Here is a 20,653-nt window from a genome sequence, read left to right as displayed (position 1 = left end):
GATTTCCAATTTGGTTAAAACTGGTCAGATCTATGTATAAACTGTCCCTAAATTAGCCAGTGTAAACTTAGAAAATAATGAGAAACTGCATGGCCAATGAGACAGCATATCCCATTAAAAAAACAATATGGAGACTAGGAGGAAGGAAGGGGAGGGTGGAAATCTTAGTTATATGAAAGGAAAGGTTGTGATTTACACAAATTGCCAGCTGCTTGTATCTTGGATCACCTACTCATTTTGATCCGAAGGTAACCCCCGCTTATGCATATTTTTATTATATGCTCACCTAAAGTTGCTTAGTCTTGTGACGGGTTTAATTAAAGTGGACCCTACCTGATAAAATAACAGTTTAACTGTATAACATATTTTATAGTGATGCATTTCTGGGGTTTTTATAGGATAGGATGGTTTTGTAATTACCATTTACTGTAAGATGATATTGTCCAGTCAATTTTGTACAGACGTTAAAGAGGAACCTGTTATGCCCCCGCTCAGCAAATCCAGTATTGCTCTACTGCAATCTGCTGCTCTGCTGCCACAGGTTGGATCCCACACTTCCTCTTCTCTGTCATTGGGAGCCAGCTATCTCTTCCGGGGTTCATGCAGCTGGCCCCTAAAGGTGTGCCATCAGATCCGCCTTTCAGCTGCTGTGAGTACCTGCTTCTACAGCATGGGTGTCCAACCTTTTGGCTTCTCTGGGCCACATTGAGTGTAGAGAAATTTTCTCGGGCTGCATATAAAATATATACTGTACTATAGTTAAGGTATATAAGTAATAAAATGCCGCTGCACCCTTCCTGCACGGCCGCACCCCCCCCCGCACTAATTTAACACAACTAGAGGATGATCAAATTAAATGGAATCAGTATATGGAGGTTTACTTCTTCTGAGAGATATTAAAGGAATACTCTAACCACCATGACCACTTCAGTGATTTGAAGTGGTCATGGTGGTAGGAGTCAGAAACACTGCACATGCTCACATCCCCCCCTCCCCATCCGAGGCAGCCTCTGCCTACCGTTAGTTGGAAGCCGATGTAGCCATTCCCCACGACCCGACTTCCTTCCTCCCCAGCAAAAAAAAATTGTCAGGGGGCAGTGGGCCGCATTGCCTGGGGTTCCGGGCTGCATGTGGCCCCCGGGCCGCAGGTTTGACATGCCTGTTCTACAGCCTTTTGGGATATCTGATAGGGGTATAACAGGAGGCTGCAGGAGCAGGGCACATCATTTTTGCCTAAGTGAGGTTATATGAGTAAGCGATCAGTAGAATCGTAAAACGCGTCAATCTGTCCCATGTCTGTGTGATGCACCTGTGTATTTAAGTTTATGGGAATAAACACTTCCAGTTTATTTACTCCTGAGTGCGGTCAAACTTTCTCTTTGAATACCTAAGTGAGAATAAAGGCAAAGGGTTGGTTGATCTAAAAAAAAAAAAGTGTTTCTGTCCTTAAACACTCCATGCTGCCAAGTTCATATAAAACAATACTGGCCTTTATATTCCCTGTCTTCCTGGTCTACTGGTTATGTGATGTGTTAAGTTAGCAGTTTCTCTTCTCAGGCAGTTACCTATCTGTCTGAATTCCCATGACTTATGAGACAACATAGGGAAGAAAGTGAAATGAAACAAGGAAGTAATCATCTATGGCAGCTCCCCACTGTACTCAAAAATGCAGAAAACCGAAATAACATGTCAACCTCATATTGACACAAAAGATACCCATAGAAGAAAGATGATTGTCACTGAAATATATCAGCTGTGAAATGATTGCATGTCAAAGGGCACTTCTTGACTAGATACACCCATGGGTTGACTGATCGCAAGGAAATGTTATATTAGCCTGGAAGGATTTACCCAAACAGTCCCTGTTTTTGGCACCAAAGTTCTCTACACAAGACATGCTCAAACACCTTTGGCCAGGGTGAATGGGAATATTTATGTAATGATTGTTTTTTTTTTGAATTATCAAATGGAGGAGCAAACTAAAAGTAAAATGTTCTTCCATTTGTTTCTTCAGCACTGCTTTGACCTACATGCAAGAGGGCAGACTGTAAAAGCTTGCAAGACACAGGCAGATGGTAAGAAAGTGCAAGGAAACCACCAATCATATCGCTTGTCTGCTACCAGTAATGAAGAAAGAGAGAGCTGGATAGAGAGCCTCAGGTCAGTATGTAAATAGTACTAAATAAATTAAATTCATTTGATAGTAGTGTTTTTTATATAGCATGGAATTAAAATGATTTAAATCAAAAATCATATTTTCGCCTTCCTCTGGATCAACTGCGGGTATAGGATTGTGTATAAGGGATTGCATGATTGGGCTTTTTTTACTGTTTTTTGTTTTTTATTGGTTGAGCCAGATGGACTTGTGTCTTTTTTCAACCCGACTAACTATGTAACATATATATTATATAGGAAATCCACGCTTAAATATATAGATTACAAATCAGCAGCTGCTTAACAATCTGTGACACTAGATGCAAGAATTGTGATAAATATATGAAGCAGTGCTAAAAAATTTAACTAAATGTTGTGAAAACACCAAAATGAATCAATATAATGACATCAAAGTTATTAAGTGAAAAACATGTACAAAGAAATCACACCAAGTTAATAAATAGTGTCCATAAGAGCCCATGAACAAGGGCTAAAGAGGAAAAATATATGTGAAACACAAAAGTCCAAAGGAAACAAATTGTCCACAATTCACTTGCTCCACCAGTGTCCCCACAATCACAATTCGTAGTGCTTCCACCACCAGGTGACACCAAGTATTAAAGCCTCTTACTGGATAATGAGGACTAGCATATAGTATGGTCAAATGCGCATGTTACATCTCCTTATGAAGGGAAACTCCAAAGCACCAAACGTGATTCAGTCAGGGTTGGTTCATCAGCAGGAAAAAGCATATATGCCCATAGTGTAACCCATAAAAAACATTTATTAAAAAAAAAAATAAGTGAAACTTGCAAAGGGAATCACACTAAGCAAAGACTTGGGCAATAGGTTTAAAAAAAACTGGCATATAGCAATAAAAACAGATACAATTGCTCTCCCAAAAAGCAGCAGGTTGTGTGGCTGCACTGGATTCTCCCTCCAGTCAACAAGCATGCGGGATGACCAAGGGTCACCACGTTTTTATTGCTATATGCCAGTATTTTTAAACCTATTGCCCAAGGATTTACTTGTGATTTCCTTTGCATGTTTAAAAAAAATAACCTCTGTGTGCAGCAGCCCCCCTGTCCACCCCCCCCCCCCAAAACACTATATTACCAAAAGTATTGGGACACCTGCCGATACACGCATATAACTTTAATGGCATCCCAGTCTAAGTGAGTAGGGTTCAATATTGATTTGGCCCACCCTTTGCAGCTATAACAGCTTCAACTCTTCTGGGAAGGCTGTCCACAAGGTTCAGGAGTGCGTCTATGGGAATGTTTAACCATTCTTTCAGTAACACATTTGTAAATTCAGGCACTGAAATGGGCGAGAAGGCCTGGCTCGCAGTCTCTGCTCTAATTCATCCCAAAGGTGTAGATGCATGAAGGTAAAAAAAAACCTTAAACTTTTACAACCACTTTAACGGCTCATTCATTAGCTCCTGATCACAGCACAGTTTGTGGCAGCAGCAGAAAGCTTTTTTTTTTTTAACCTTTCATCATCCACCTATCTTATACATCTGATCTCCATCTTAACACTGTATGTAACCTATAAATTAACCCCTTCACTGCCTCCTCCCTTTGTGTATGGTTTATATGCACTGTATATAGGCCTATATTTAAAAAGGGATCAAAGTCTTTGCCAAGTAACTATAGACCTGTTAGTTTAACTTCTATAGTCGGGAAGATACTGGAGAGTTTAATAAAAGACCACATAGATGAGTTCTTGCTGGAAAAACATATTTTTAAGCAACAGACAGCATGGATTCATGAAAGACAGAAGTTGTCAAACAAACCTGATTTCTTTTTATGAGGAGGTAAGTAAAACCTTGGACAGAGGGGTGGCTGTGGATGGAGTATACTTGGATTTTGCAAAACCGTTTGACACAGTTCCCCACACACGGCTAATGTGTAAGGTAAAGTCTACAGGCTTGGAAAGATAAGTTTGTAAATGGATAGAAAACTGGCTAAAAGTTAGAATTCAGAGAGTAGTGGTTAAAGGAGATGTACAGTCAAAGCTAGTTTGGCTGTACATCTCCTATGGATCACAGGAGTGTAGTTTATTCTGCACACCCCCGTTTTCAGCAGAGAGCGGGCTAAATTCCACTCTCTGCTGACATCACAGAAGTCGGTCCAGGCACCGCATCATCAGGACCATGGAGTCAGGATCCACCAGGTGCCTGGACTGACACCCGGAAGAGCCTCTCAGCGAGCCGCTGAGAGCTTGAGCTGGCCGCTCCCTGCCCCTCCACAGCCCAGCGCTGTGGAGGGGCAGGGACTGACAGTCAGCAGCTCTTTGCTCGGGGAGCTGTCAGAACTGAGCGATTGGCGATGTTCGATCGCTCGGTTCTCAGTGCAGAGGCATTGGGGTACAGATACTGCATCGGACCGAAGTATAAATGGAAAAAAAAAAGGAAACCCCATACTTCTGTTTAAATGATTCTTACTCTGAATGGTCTAAGGTTATCAGTGGTGTACCCCAAGGTTCAGTGTTGGGACCCTTACTTTTTAACATATTTTTAAATGATATAGGGTCTGAGATTAAAAGTACCATTTCAGTCTTTGCAGATGACACCAAGTTATGCAGTGGAATAATGTCCTCACAAGATGTTTCCAACTTACAAGCCAACCTCAATGCACTGTTTCATTGGGTAACTATGTGGCAAATGAGGTTTATTGTTGATAAATGTAAAGTTATGCACTTGGGGGCTAAGAATATGCATGCATCATACATATTCCTAGCCATACATAGACTACTACAGTGTATTCTCATCATACATAGACTACTACAGTGGAGAAGGTTCTGGGTGTTCTGGTAGATCATAAGCTTAATAATAGCATGCAATGCCAAGCTGCGGTTTCCAAAGCAAGCAAAAATCTTTTTTTGTATTAACCTTCCTAGCGGTATTCCCGAGCGTGGTTCGGGGTTAAATTTCAGAGCCAAAAGCGGTAACCCTGAGCCACACTCGGGGTACCGCCAGAAGCATCGCTAGATCCTGTAAAAGAGGTTTCTTACCTTGTCACCGGGATCCAGCAATGTATCTCAGCGGTATGCGGTGGCGGTTCTTCCTCCCGATCCTCTCCGTGCCCCGGCTTCCGTCTCCTGCGACGTGACGTTCGCAGGGGGGGTGGAACCGGCGGCAAATTCAAATGTAAAACACACCAAACACACTGATACCATTCAAAATAAAATAAATTCACATTACATTGCCCCCCAGTGCCCTTTCCTGCAGTTTTACTGTATTTTTTTATATATATATATATATATATATATATATATATATATATATATATATACATACTTTAACTTATTTATAGTTTTTTTATTATATTATAATTTATGTTTTTTGTTTCAAACTTTATCATACCCGAGATGTTATAAAGGAGAACGCACAGTAAAAAAAAAAATGTAAATAGTTGGTTTGGGCTGCTCATTCTCAAGAATTACATGCAAAATAATGGTACCGCTTTCAGCACCTAAAATCAGAAAGAATCATACCGCCAGGGAGGTTAAGAGAGGTATGGACTCCAGAGAGAGAAATATCATTTTGCCCCTGTACAAATCATTAGTAAGACCTCATCTGGAATATGCAGTTCAGTTTTGGGCACCAGTTCTCAAAAAGGATATCCGGGGAACTGGAGAAAGTGCAGAGAAGGACAAACAAACTGGTAAGAGGCATGGAGGAGCTCAGCTATGAGGAACGATTAGAGGAACTGAATTTATTCTCTCTTGAGAAGAGGAGATTAAGGGGGGATATGATCAACATGTATAAATACATAAGGGATCCATATAGTGAACTTGTTGAGTTATTCACTTTAAGGTCATCACAGTGGACAAGGGGGAACTCTTTAGGTCTAGAGTAAAAGAGATACAGTCTCAAAATACAGAAAGGTTTCTCCACAGTAAGAGCTGTGAAAATGTTCTGGCAAGCTCACGAGATTTCTTTAAAAAAGGCCTGGATTCTTTCTTAGGTGTACATAATAAAACTGGGTACTAATATTTATAGGTAAAGTTGATCCAGGGAATATCCGATTGCCTCTTGGGGGATCAGGAAGGAATTTTTTCCCCTGCTGTAGCAAATTGGATCATGCTTTTCTGGGGTTTTTCGCCTTCCTCTGCATCAACTGTGGGCATAGGATTGTGTATATGGGATTGTATTATTGTGTTTTTTTTTTTTTTTTATTTTATTGGTTGAGCTAGATGAACTTGTGTCTTTTTTCAACCTGACTATGTAGCTATGTAACTATGTATCTAGTACACAATCAATTAACTCCATATTTTGACTACCTCAATAACAGCATGTTTCTTTAGTTCCAAGAAAATGAAATTATCTTGAGGTGCCCATTTTACAAAAAGGGGTTATTTTGGGGGTGTTTGTACTGTCCTGGAATTTTTTTTTTAAACTCTATTTATTAAATGAGAAGTACAACTATAGAATACACTGTTCTGGCTTTTTTATTTTAAAGCGGAGCTCCAGTCTCTGAAGTGAAAATTAATAATCAGCAGGTACCAAAACTATATTAAAACAGCCAAACACCTGTCCTATGATCCAGCAAGGTGCTCACTCCAGTCATGTTCTCCCTGTGACCTCCCTCGCCAGTGCTGGAATCCTCATTATGGGTATCTGGCTGTGACAGGTTGCGGCTTCACAGCTGGGTGCCCACTGTGCATGCGTGAGCCGTGCTGTGCTCTGTGACTACTCCCAAAGTCTTTTGGGACCTGTCACGTGTCCTAGAAGACTTCGGGAGGGAGGGAGGGGGGAAGGAGAACTTTTGCTTCTGATCGCCTAATTGTTGGTCTTCTTCCTTTTATATAAGAAAAAAAGAAAGCTCTGTCTCAAAAAAGATATAAAATTTATTTGGATACAGAGTTGCATGTTGTAATTTATCAGTAAAGTTATCGCAGCACTGGAAACTGAAAAAAAGGCCTGGTAATGGCCTGAGTACGGGCTGATACTCAAAAGTTAAAAATCTTCTAAAAGCAGTACTTTAGCATTACTGTGCAAATACGTAAGACTTTATTCACAAAGCTAACACACCAGGATAAGTATCCATATAAAAAAAAAAAAAAAGTGACATATTTTCAGTTGCATCCTATGAAAATTGCAGTCACACAGCTGAAAATAGATAAAGGGGAATTTATCAAAACTGGAGAAGACAGAATCTGGATCAGTTGTACATGGCAACTAATCAATGTCTAGTTTTCATTTTCAATGCTTAACTGAATACAGAAGATGATTGGTTGTCTTTCACATCTGCTACCCCCTAGTGTCTTAGGCTGGTGTTAAAGCTTTGTGAATTGAGCATTTGATGTATAAAGTTTGAACAATCAAACATGAAAGCTTGTAGTAAAATTAATACGAAGGCTGCCCTTACTGACCTCTTTCCAAAAATGCTAACTGCCTGGCCATCTCTGTCCTAATAACTTTGAATCACTTACCTCGAGCAAGCATGTAAATTCACAGTGAAGTGAAACCAGTATTGCGTCTCCTTTAAAGAGAGATAGGTTTATTAAAATATATTTTACATTTTTTTTACTATCTCTAAAAAAAATTGTATTTTAAAATTTTATTATAGGGTGTCCCCATGTCACAGGGTTTGTAGAGCATTATGGGCTTTCTAAAGAGAAAGCACAGCAGTAGCTTTATACTTTCAGACTATCCCTTACTATGCTTTGCATATACTATACCCAGGGCCGTCTTTAAGGCAGGGCAAAAGGGGCAGCTGCCCGGGCCCAGTCATTGTTGTGGGGGCCTAAAGCAGCTGCCTCTTGAGCCTGCACTGCCTGAGAATAGTTGATAAGTGGATTTGGGAGGGCCCAAGAAAATGTTTGCCCAGGGTCCAATCAATATTAAAGACGGCCCTGACTATACCATGTGTATACTATGCTTTATTACTTTCATACTATCTCTCACTATACCGTCCCTCCACCCTCAATCCTCACTGCACTTTTCTCATTCTTTGAATATCTTCTCCTGCCCAAGTAGTCTGGTCATCTGAGAAATACAGCACTCAGTACAGAGTCTGTGTGGCATCATAGTGGTGACCCGGCATTGGTCAGCACTGGCATTTGACCGTGCTAAACAATGAAATTCACTGTGTGCCATCCCAGAATCCCAGAAGAAAGATAGAAAGATGTAGGGTGCAGAAGAGATCATCTTTCAAATGCATGGACCACTACAGCTAGAAGAGGTAATAGTAGATAATCCTCCAAGAAGCTAAGTGCATATGGGACCGGTGTGTGGAGAGGGTGTTGTAAATTAGTTTACCTTTTCATGTTTTGTAAAAAAATAAAGTAACCCTTTATTGATATATTACAGAGCTACATTAATGTGTGTCTTTTTTATCTGCCTGGAGTTTAAATCTTTAAGATATGTTGACTACATGTGACAAACAGGAAACCTTCTAATTAAAGTCCCTGAATGTCAGGTCATCAACATATCTCAAACTTTTTATTTAAGAGTTTCCAACCAGAAACCTCTTTTTTTTTTCCAGATCCAGCATTTCTTGGAATCCTTTCTATGATCAGGTCACCATACAGAAGAAAATATCATCAATCAAAAAGGACCACTGAATAAGCAGAACAGCTGTATGCATTTCCTTGGATTAAAAAACTGGACTGGAGAAATCCGAAGTCTTTACAGGGATTCATAGCATAGAGATCAGCCCTGGTTGCTGTATTGCCTTCTCTAAAAACACTTCCAGGTTAATGTTCTACCACTGGGTGGTTGTCTAACTCAGGATCCTATCCTGCATATCACTGGAAATCCTGGAGCATAACATAAAGACAATTGTGGACAGAAACTTTTTTCAAAAATATGTGCAATTTATTTCAAACTACGGACAAAAAGCCTCATCTTTAAAGACGATGAGGAGCAGGGACTCGTACCAGGAAAAAAAACTGCATGATGTTTAGTATAGTGATGCTTTTTTGACGTGTCAGTGCATTAACTGTTAACATACATGTATTTAAAGGGGGAATTCCAGCTTACACAATTTTGTTTTAAATCAATGCAATAGTCCTCAAACTGTTTTGTTTTACATTGTGATATAAATGGTGTTAATTAACTGAGAATATAACACAATAAAATATTAATTATACCAAGGATCTATCTGTTATTGTTATCAGCACTCTTGGATCTATTGTAAACAGCTGTGTCATTGCTTGACCTCCATCAGTAATAAAATGTAAAAATACTACAGTATTTCTCTTTGTTCATTGACAAACAAAATGATAAAATGAAGCAGGTTTGCAAGGCGGCCACCTGGTCGTCGGTGCACACTTTCACAAAGTTCTATAAAGTGGATGTGTTGTCATCTGTAGATGCTTCCTTTGGCCGCAAAGTTTTGCAGGCTTCTGTTTAGAGGACCTGGTTCTCTTTGAGGGTGTATTTATCTTTCAGGTGGGCTCCAGTTGTTTTAGTTGAGCTCCTGTTTACCTGGTTGGCTATAGTTGAGCCTTTGGAATTTTTTTTGCTGTTGCCATCCCTCATGTTTAACACTGCTTTGGGAAGTCCCAATGATTAAGAAGATCAGGAGCTGTGTCCGTCAATGAACAAAAGAGAAAATGTGATTTTTGACTTACCGTCCTTTTCTCTGATGTTCATTGACGGACACAGCACATACCTCTCTGCGGAGTTGTAATTCTTCTGAAACTGCTTGTAACAAAACTGAGTACCTATAGCAGAGAGAGGGAGTATACACCCTGGGACTGCCCATAGGCGTAGCCAGACTTTGTTTTCTCCAAATCAGTGTAATAAATCAAAAAATCCTACACCAAGTTGTGCAAAAAAATATTAATCAATGTGTATCAGAAAATCTGATACCAGTATATCATATACAAGTAAAATATAACTGTGCATAATTCGCATATAAGCAAAATCAAAATGGTGAATACATATAATTAAATGGTGAAAATGATGACAACATATAATTAAAGCCCTATAATGTGCTCAAAACTATCTCACTGCCTAAAAATGAGCAGAAATTCGCTATAAAAGTGTATTCCAAATTCCAAAATGAATTTCAAGTGCTCCTGCTAATAGCAAGTAATCCTGGACGTAATCCTTTCAGTCATTAAAATCCTATATGGACTCTCCAGGTGTGGTTCCCGTGAATCAAGCTCCAATCACCTTGTTAAACCACCAACAATGTGCACACCAACTCCCATTAGATGGTTCCTTACCATTCTCATGGTGTGGGCAAAAGCATTTAGGGATGACCATATCAATACTCCTCTCCAGGTTAAAATGCACTTAGAGGGACGTCTTGTACACGATTCCCATAGGGTAATATGGAAAAAAGAAAAATCTCTCCTCGTGTGATACTGTTTTAGGTTGACATATTTATTTAAATAAACCTTTTCCCATTACACTTACATTAATAAAAATCAAACAGTAAATCCACAATAGGAAGTGGAGCGCCCCAGTGGTCCTTACCACCTCCACGCTGGTTAGCATACTACGGACACTGCTTGTAACTAAAATGAGTGGCTAAAGCAGAGAAAGGGAGTATACCCCTTAGGAATGCCCATGGGCATAGCAAGACTTTTTTTCTGCCTAGTGTCCTAGTCCTGTAGGGAGCAGTATAACACAATGGTTAAGAAGATCAGGAGCTGTGTCCGTCAATGAACATCAGAGAAATAGATTTTACGGTAAGTCAAAAATCCCATTTTCTTTCTAAATTGAGCCTAAAGTCTAAACTGAGAAGGAGTTTGCGCTACACAGCCCCTGGTAGACAGAGGGCAGACTATATAAAATACAATCCAAGTAATCCAGCAAAAGAGAATCAAAATTCTACACAAATTGCCAACTGTGTTTCTTAAAGAGGAAGTAAAGTCTTCTTTTCCAATAGTACCTTCAGGTAAGCATATAATAAGGCTTACCTGTAGGTACTGTGAATATCTCCTAAATGTTCACAGTTTGATGATGCCCTGTGGGAGGGCGAAACTCTTTAACGTAATTTCCGGTATCAAGTTGTAACAAGGTCACTTCCGCTTGCCGTGGAATGCATGGTGATTACAGCGTTTGCGGAAGCTTATTGCTGTTTACATGTGGTTTTACTGCTACCATTTTGTAAGTATGTTTTTATTGCGCAAAAAAACTGCAACCCTACGGTACTTCTCTATTGGCTCCTTCTCTTTGTTCCGTACTTGAGGATTACTGGAACATCTTAGAGGCTACTGGGGAGTTCTTGATCCGTTCCTTGTGACCCATCAGTCCCATTTAAATCAAGCCTGTTTGACTCCCAGACTGAAACGCTGGGGGTCCATTGTTTCTGGTAAGGCAGAACACAAAAGGGGGTGTGTGTCACATAACGGAATGATTTTATGGGGAGCACTTCAGCACTTTTAAGAAGCACAAGAGCACTTTACATTGAATATATCACTTTATTTGGACTGTTAAATATATATGTTTAGATGATGCTAGCGCTGTTTTATTTCTTTCATATTTACTGAGTCTTCTTTATCTTTTATTCTTACCTTTTGTTCCTATTACAGAGTTGCTCCTTTCTCTTGTAGCATTCTGTGGTGCCATCCATGCATGGAAGGGCTAGAGTTGTGTCTTTCCACACTATACTGTATGCATATATGGAAATACATACCCCATAGCCTAGGACAACAATGCATTCCCCTGCTCCACCCTTCCCCTTGCCTCTCCTTCCCCAAGCAACCAGAGACTGCACTGTCCACTGTAAATTCTTTCCTGTGAAGACTGGAAGTTCAAGGAAGTAGCAATGAGACAGCAGGGGCCAGCAGTGATGAAAATTGTAAACTTCAAGTGCGGGTGTAAGAGTTTTAAGGGTGTCTTTATTTTATTGTGCTCAACAGGTTAATCAAAAAAATGATTTTGGTGTTATACTACTTTAAAGGGATTGTAAAGTCAGAAGATTTTTTATCTTAATGCATTCTATGCATTAAGATAAAAAGCCATCTGTGTACAGGGCCGGCCTTTGGGGTGTGCGAGCTGTGCGGCCGCACAGGGCGCCATGGGCAACAAGGGCGCCGTGCGGCCATCACAGCTCGCAGAAGATCAGGCGATTCAGGCCGCACAGCGGGAGGTAAGCGGCGGCCACGGCCTGGACAGGGTTAACACAGGCCGCGGCCGCCGCTTACCTCCCGCCGTGCGGCTGTGCCTCGGTCACCTCTCGGTCACCTCACCTACTGCTGCAGCCTGCAGACAGTCTGAGGTGAGCTGTGTATTACACACAGCTCAGCCTCCGATCCACGGTGACAGATCCCTCCTCCCTGCAGGGATCGTCAGCTCCTCCTCGCCCGCCCTTCTCCTCCTCCTCCCGCCCGCCCACACTCCCCAGGGATGTGTGGGCGGGAAGTTTAAAGAAAAGTGCAGACAGCGTGATGTAAGGTAAGTGAGGTCTCCTTCAAAAAAATGTTAGGGGGGTCTCTGATGTGGTGGGCTCTGTGTGAGGGGGGCTCTCTGATTTGGGGGGCTGTCTCTGATGTGGGGGGCTCTGTGTAAGGGGGGCTTTGTGTGGGGGGGCTCTGATGTAAGGGGGCTTTTTGTGGTGGGGGGGCTCTGATGTAAGGGGGCTTTGTGTGGGGGTCTGCGATGTAAGGGGGGCTCTCTGATGTGGGGGGCTCTGTGTGGGGGGGGGCTCTGATGTAAGGGGGCTTTTTGTGGGGGGTCTAATGTAAGGGGGGCTCTCTGATGTGGGGGGCTCTGATGTAAGGGGGCTTTGTGTGGGGGGGTCTGTGATGTAAGGGGGGCTCTCTGATGTGGGGGGCTCTGATGTAAGGGGGCTTTGTGTGGGGGGTCTGTGATGTAAGGGGGGCTCTCTGATGTGGGGGGCTCTGATGTAAGGGGGCTTTGTGTGGGGGGTCTGTGATGTAAGGGGGGCTCTCTGATGTGGGGGGCTCTGATGTAAGGGGGCTTTGTGTGGGGGGTCTGTGATGTAAGGGGGGCTCTCTGATGTGGGGGGCTTTGTGTGTGGGGGGGGGGCTCTGATGTAAGGGGGCTTTTTGTGGGGGGTCTAATGTAAGGGGGGCTCTCTGATGTGGGGGGCTCTGTGTGTGGGGGGGCTCTGATGTAAGGGGGCTTTGTGTGGGGGGTCTGTGATGTAAGGGGGGCTTTCTGATGTGGGGGGCTCTGAGGGGGGCTCTGATGTAAGGGGGCTTTGTGTGGGGGGTCTGTGATGTAAGGGGGGCTCTATGTGGGGGAGCTCTGATGTAAGGGGGCTCTCTGATGTAAGGGGGTCTCTGATGTGGGGGGTCTCTGATGTAAGGGGGTCTCTGAAGTGGGGGTCTCTGATGTAAGGGGGGCTAGGTGTGTGTGTAGGGGGTCTCTGATGTTAGGGGGGTTTTGTGTGGGGGGTCTCTGATGTAAAGGGGCTCTTTTGTGTGGGGTCTCTGATGTGAGGGGGGCTCTGTGTGGGGGGGTCTCTGATGTGAGGGGGGCTTTGTGTAGGGGTTCTCTGATGTGGGGGACTCTGATGTAAGTAGGGCTTTGTGTGGGGGTCTCTGATGTGAGGGGGGATTTGTGTGGGGGGGTCTCTGATGTGAGGGGGGCTTTGTGTGTGTGTAAGGGGGTCTCTGATGTTAGGGGGGCTTTGTGTGGGGGGGTCTCTGATGTGAGGGGGGCTCTGTGTGGGGGGTCTCTGATGTTAGGGGGGCCACTGATGTGTGGGGGGGGGTCTCTGATGTGAGGGGGGCTTTGTGTGGGGGGTCTCTGATGTGAGGGGGGCTCTGTGTGGGGGGTCTCTGATGTGAGGGGGGCTCTGTGTGGGGGCTCTCTGATGTAGGGGGGCTCTAAATTAAGGGGGACTTTGTGTGGGGGGTCTCTGATGTAAAGGGGGCTTTGTGTGGGGGGTCTCTGATGTAAGGGGGGCTAAGTTATTAGTGATCATAAAAAAGAAAAGTCAAATAAAGTGCAAAAAAGGTGCAAGAAAATGTGCGCGGGGGGCGCCACAGGATTAGCTCGCACAGGGCGCCTGAACACCTAAGACCGGCCCTGTCTGTTTATCTGTGTGCAGCAGCTCCCCTCAGCCCCCCTAACACTAACCTGAGGTCCCTCTCTGTCCAGCGGTGTCCACGAGTGTCTCAGCCGTCCGAGATTCTCCCTCCTGATTGGCTGAGAGACAGCAATGGCGCCATTGGCTGTGGCTGCTGTCAATCAAAGTCAGCTAGCCAATCAGGAGAGAGAGGGGGCAAATCTGGGTCGGGGCTCTGCGTCTGAATGGACACAGGGAGCTGTGATTCAGCATGTGTGCCCCCCAAAGCAAGCTTCTTGCTGTGGGGGCACTCAACAGGAGGGAGGGGCCAGGAACACAGAAGAGGGACCCGAGAAAAGGAGGATTTGGGCTGCTCTGTGCAAAACCAACTGCAACAGAGCAGGTAAGTATAACATGTTTGTTATTTTAATATGGAAAAAAAAACTAGACTTTACAACCACTTTAACCTGTACATTAGTAGCTAGCCTCTTTAAAAAAAAAAAGATTGCAGTATATGTTGGGTTTCTTACAGTCAGGAAATTTAGCCACAAACACATGAAGGAAATGCATACAGGAAATAACTGTATCTGAACTAAATGTCATAAGATACTACGTAACATACTAACACAGTGACAACCACATGCTGGCTTATAGAGAAAGTGATCTGCTTAGTTTGCATATCTTGTCCATTTTAATTTTAATTATATGCAATGTAATTATTGAATTTTAACAGAACTTCAGGTAAAAGAAAAAGGTAAGAATTTTCAGCTCTAGAGGGACGATCTCCCCAGCTATAGCATATGTGCCCACCAGAGGTCATCCAACACCGCGGTACTGAGTGAACGCTTCATTAATAAACAGTGATTCCACTACAGAACGTTAGAGTGGTCTAGGCATATTTCACAGTCAAAACGACAACTTAGTGGGAATTACAGGCTGCAGCTTCTTTGATGTACTTGGAGACAGAAAAAGTTCTGAGACTCACAAATGGATGGGTTACCCATTAAAAGTGACTAGGACAGGTTCCTCGTGGCTTTCATCATATTTACTTGTTAGGAAAGGTAGGCCACCCCCATCGCAGATGCGAAGTTGCTTGCGTAACCCAACCATGGCAGCGTTCATCTCCTATACTGCAAGACAAGAATAGCCCCCTGTGGGGGGAGGGGGGGGGGGGGGTAAGCAGTTCTGTTTTTGAAAATATGGTACATGTCTCTTACATGCAGTGTGCATACATTCAATACCAGCTACAGATCTGTCCTCATTAAAAGTGATGTATGTAAATGAGGTGCCAAATATTACTTCTTTGAAGTCCCTGCTAACAAGAAAGATAAAAGGGATGCAATTTAACCCTCTCCTTTCAAGTCAACACAAGCAGAGCTGTCCTGCGCCTCTGCTAGCTGACGGCTGCATTTCCATCTCTGGAGCCCCGAGCCCATGCTGGATGTTGGAAGGGTGGGAGTGAGGGGACGTTTCATCTTAATCCCACATCGCTCTCTATCACGTCACCCTCTAGTCAGATTTACCTCCAGAGGAATATGACTGTCAGAAGATAATATGCAGAGAGGATCTTTAAATATGGCTGCCCGCTGGGAATTTTTTAAGCAAATGTTTTATAATTGAGCCTAGATTATTGGTTGGCAAATTTACCCACTTTTTCCAGACACATACAGTATTTAAGATTCAATGGATGTTTAGCAGTAGTTAAAGTAAATTGAAATACTAACTGGATGACATTTAGTTTGCTAATTAAAAGTAGTTGCCTTATACCGTTTTCAATGTTTTTCATCCTTTTTTGTATCTCAGTGCTGCCGATCCGCTCCTGGGGCTCATGACCACTTGCCATCTACATACACCTGCTTCAGCATTGGCTGTACATCATTTCTCTGGACCAGCTTCCTGATGATAACAACCCTGGACCATGTCTGTGTAATGAATGTCATCACGACCGCTTGTTTTCATCAATAGTGCTGCATGTGACAGGGTAACAATGTATGAGCACAATTCAGAGACAGCCCTTTATGGCAGGATCACCAACGATTATTTTAATAAAAGTTAAAGATTTTAAAAAAGATTGAATAACTTTTGAAATCACATTAACATGAAAACAGTCTGCTAGACAGTATAATATGTATGCACAAGTAGCTTCGAATATAGTTCTTTACCACTAGACTTGAATCAAAACATAAATTAAACATAACTCAGCATTAAACAGTTCATATAAGCATTAACTGCAGTGTGAACAATGATACTATAACTATTCGATTGCACTCTAAGAGAATGGCTTTGATATGCTGAATTGTCCCCTGACAGGTACCGCTTAGCATAAGCAATAGGTAAATATCTGTGTAGCAGCTGTAAAAGAGCAGTCTTTAGTCCAAACTCTTTAGACGGCTAGCATTGGGGCCAATTTGTATTGTTGATGCACATGAAAATAGTCTCAGTCAAGCCTGTAGGCAGCAATAGGGCTACTAGGTGGCTGGTAAGGTCAGATCCTAAAGGACTTAGTCTGTTTTATAGAAAATAGTAAATCCCTACAGCAGCAGATTACCAGTCCCAGCTATACTGCAGCTCACTATCCAGTCACACACAGTGATTAGTCCATTCTCTGCTCTGCACTCAGGTGACTCTGGCTTTTGGCACTCCGGATCCTGCTCAGGCCACTGTTATGCAGCAGTGATGGTGCACACCAGATAGCAATGTGCACTCTTTAGCCATGACAAGTTGTACCCTTTACAGCCTGAGAAATGCAGCTCTTTCCCCTCCTCCTGGCAATCTCTCTCTGGGAAATGTAGTTCGAAAGCTCTTGATTACAGTAAAGTCTTTCTCCTCTGGACTGCAGGTCCCACAATGCACTCATCCTGCTCAGCAGCTCCCTCTTCTTGCTGATGTAGCTGTTAACCAGTTCAGCACTGCAAGGCAGCAGCTACAGAGAGCAGGTGCAGCCAGTGTTTTACTCACTTTCCATTATTAGCCAAGCACCTGGTTACAATAATTTAAAGAAGAATTCCAAGTATGGATATTTTATACATGGTTATATAGGCCAAGCATGGCCCAATGTAACTATGCATATACTTTTCCCCTTCCTGATGACCCTGGAAGCTGGCAATCACTGATGTGGACTCTACTACTCCAGTAATTTCCACTTGCTTCTGGATCCTGCAGAGTGGATGTCTTGTTGCATTCTGAAAATGGTCACCATTCAAAGAATGCTTTGCATTTTTTGAATGAATGCAAAGTGTTCTCTGATTGGACATAGTAGAGGGGTGGGGCCGTGAAGTCACAAGTGGAGATCACTGGCGTAGTGGTGTCTACATCAGTGATTTTCAACTTCCAGGGACATCAGCCAGATATAGCATATGCAAACTGGACCAATGTAACTATGTATAATATAGCTAAGCCTGAAATTCCTCTTTACAACAAGGAAAGAAAGGAGAGAGCGCACGGCCGCCCTACTGTTATATAGTTTATTAAAACATGAAATAAAAGTAATCAAAAGTTCCAGAGCAAAAGTGTAAACATAGGCATATAATTCCATGTGTTCCCTTCTCCTGGAACGTCTCTGTAAGATATATCTCGGACACCCAGCCTCCCTGACGCTGAATGGCAGCTCACAAGCTGCCCAACAGACACTCCGGTGTGCACCGTGTACTGCGCATGCACCCGGATCAGCCAGGGCCATGCATCAATGATCTGCAGTACAGGGCAACCAAGTGGAGCAGGGAAAAGTACAAACACCAAGGGAGGTTTGCTATGACGATGAGTTTCAGGGGCGGAGCCTCCTTTATCAAGTCACCTTTGTAAAGTGAATCAGCTTCCCAGCACAAAATGCCCCACTCTGAGCACTGAGGTCCCTCTGTATGCCAACTCAGAGTTGGTCTTGCCACTTTACTTATTTCTGAACTGAAAGTAATTATTTTTAAATCTGTCACAGCCATAGCGAGAGATTCTAAAAGTGGTGATAATAAGAAGCGCCTTAATCTGGTGCATGTTTTGAAAAGCTTTACAAAACGGTGGCAAGACTTTTCTGAATTAGACGCAGGGGCCAGATTGCTAAATTATCATCATAATTTCTTTATTGAATCCCCCCCAATGCATCCAGTAAGGTGTTTGATGTACATAACAATATTAAGTGTGTGTTTGTCATGTTACTTTTGATGCTTTTATGTAATAAGACCTGGAGCAACATATGAAGTATGGTAACAAAGAGAAACCATTGATTGAACTTCTTTTTTTTTTTAGTGTACGTAAAATACAAACAATACTTTTAACATTTTCGATAGAGAAGGTATGCATACCTCAAAACATTGTAACTTAAAGCAGAAATGTACTAGCCTGTTCTCCAGAGCTCCACGCCAGCCGCTGACATCTTAAGCCCAGTGGCTTCCCAGTTCGTTTCCATAGGCCATACCTAGATGACATCACTCATGCACATGCATGGGAGTTCAGCCACTCAGCATTGCTAAAGTTCTTACACTGCACATGTGAAGCTCAGTTTACAATGTGGACTGGCAGGTAAGTAATTTTAATGCAGAAGAGACATGGGATGGGATTTTTTTAGGTAAAGTTCCACTTTAAGAATGAGGGACACCCTGGGACAGAAAAGATATGCGGCTCACTTTCAGTGCCTCAATGAAAATGGCCCTGGCTAAATTGTGCTGAATACTAGGTGTGACTTTAAGGAGTATGGTTACATAGACTCTAAACATACACTGTACACCAGTGTTTGTCAACCTTCAGTCAATACACCCTTTCATATTGTGCAACTCAAGAAAAAACAAATTTTACCAGTCCATGCACAGATCCTGGATATCAATTTTCAGGCTGGGGAAACATTACAGTGTGGCCAACGGTGAAACAAACATAATGGAGCGTGGCAGCTCTCCTAGCCCTCCAATGGGATGTGAGGTAGAGAAACTGTACAAAAAACCACAGGACAGAGCCCACAAACGCCCCAGTGTAACACCGTTTATTGATAGATTACTCACAAGCACTTCCGAAGACGTCATATCTCTGACGAAACGCGTCAAGTTGGTACGTACTCGTTCTGAGCAGACTGCTGAACCGCACGCCGAGTTCCCACTTCCGGATAGCTCACCCCGGATGTCACGGTCCGACAGTGCAGGACGAGCAGCCGAGCCGGCGGTACGGGGAGGAGAGCGCTCTGCTTATGTCACATCGGGGATAACATCTTTGTGCATGATACCTTCTCTGCTTGTGAATACCTGTTTTTATGGCTTTATAATATATCAATAGACGGTGTTACACTAGGGCGTTTGTGCGCTCTGTCCTTTTGTTTTTTTGTACACTTTCATAGTGTGCTCAATCTCGAGGCATCCCATTCTAAAATGTAAAAAAGTAAACTAATAGTCTTACATAATGCAGCAACCTCTGCACAAGTAGTACACCCAACATTAGAGGTGATTTATTCTTCCAAAGCAAACACACCTTTGCACACTGGTACTGACCAATATTCCAGCGTTTCTCTTCTCTGTCATTTTATCTCCCTCAGTCAGCTAATTTGACCCGAGTGCTAATGGAGAGGGTCAGGGGAGAGGCAAACAAGGATGCTTTGCAGGTTATGACATTTACCAATGACATTATTGATTGTTAGGATGCACAATAAGGTTAAAAGGTTGTAATGGTGCACAATAAAAACCAGTGTCTTTGTGTAACTAAAAGGCAAGCTTAATCCACCCACTGGCTTGTATAGAATTTATGGGCAATTTTTCGGCATTCTGGCAAGGCACCCCTGAAGAATCCTGAAGGCACTCCAGGGCTGCTGCACACAGTCTGCAGTCCTTGTACCCACAACATCACTTGCTAAAACTTAAAGAATCAATTAAAAAAATAAATCCTGCTATATGTGTACACAAAGACCGGGCTGGGACAAGGGAGGGGGAGGTGGGAAGGACCAGGAGGCACATGTGGCCTGGGCACTGTGTTTTCATGTGGGAAGGGGATGCTACTGTCAAGGTATGCCCTCATTGTATCACTGTATTTTACCAGAAGCACAAGGTGAGCCTGGTACTGGTGCTCCTCACCACAAATCCAATGGTGCTCCTCGAAAAGGAAGATAGCAAATCCACCACTCTCTCCTACAATTGTATTCAGTACCACTGACCAGCATGGACAAGCAGCAGAGCCTGTCCCTATTCTGCAGCAGACTGCCTGCTGCTATATCAATCCCTGCACTGTGCTGCTGAAGGATGATTTTTATGTGCCTGATGACATTTAGTTGCTGGCAACTACTGCCAGCAAGCTCCCTGACAGAGGTGTGCTGACAGATTTCCAATCGTGTCGGTGCACCTCAGTCCAGGCAGCTTGCAGAATCAAAACAGCTGCACTGAACCCCTATCCTGTACTTTAACTACAGGACAGGGAGTGAAATCCCAGCAGGTGGGACAGGGATTGGCTCTGCCATTGGTCCGGGCCAACCAGCAGCACTGATGTCTGCATGTAGCATTGCCCCCTTTAGGACTGCTGGATTATTCATCTTTGGATGGGTTACAGATAGCAACTGCAGCATGCACAATTTAACTCTTTACTCTCTG

The 20,653-nt window shown here is 43.1% G+C and overlaps 1 protein-coding gene across 1 annotated transcript in view; it reads left to right on the top strand.

Annotated features, from left to right (window-relative positions):
* Nucleotides 1-9,260, top strand: part of CYTH4 (cytohesin 4) — a 145,167-nt gene extending 135,907 nt beyond the window's left edge. Inside the window, exons 12-13 of the mRNA XM_082266077.1 lie at nucleotides 2,015-2,160; nucleotides 8,652-9,260. Coding sequence (XP_082122203.1) covers nucleotides 2,015-2,160; nucleotides 8,652-8,730 — 225 coding nt within the window. The 3' untranslated portion in view covers nucleotides 8,731-9,260. The remainder of the gene's footprint in view (nucleotides 1-2,014; nucleotides 2,161-8,651) is intronic.
* Nucleotides 9,261-20,653: the final 11,393 nt, after the last annotated feature.

This window comes from Pelophylax lessonae, assembly GCF_965119305.1.
Source record: "Pelophylax lessonae genome assembly, chromosome: 8".
NCBI lineage: Eukaryota > Metazoa > Chordata > Amphibia > Anura > Ranidae > Pelophylax > Pelophylax lessonae.
This window is presented reverse-complemented; position numbering and strand designations above follow the sequence as displayed.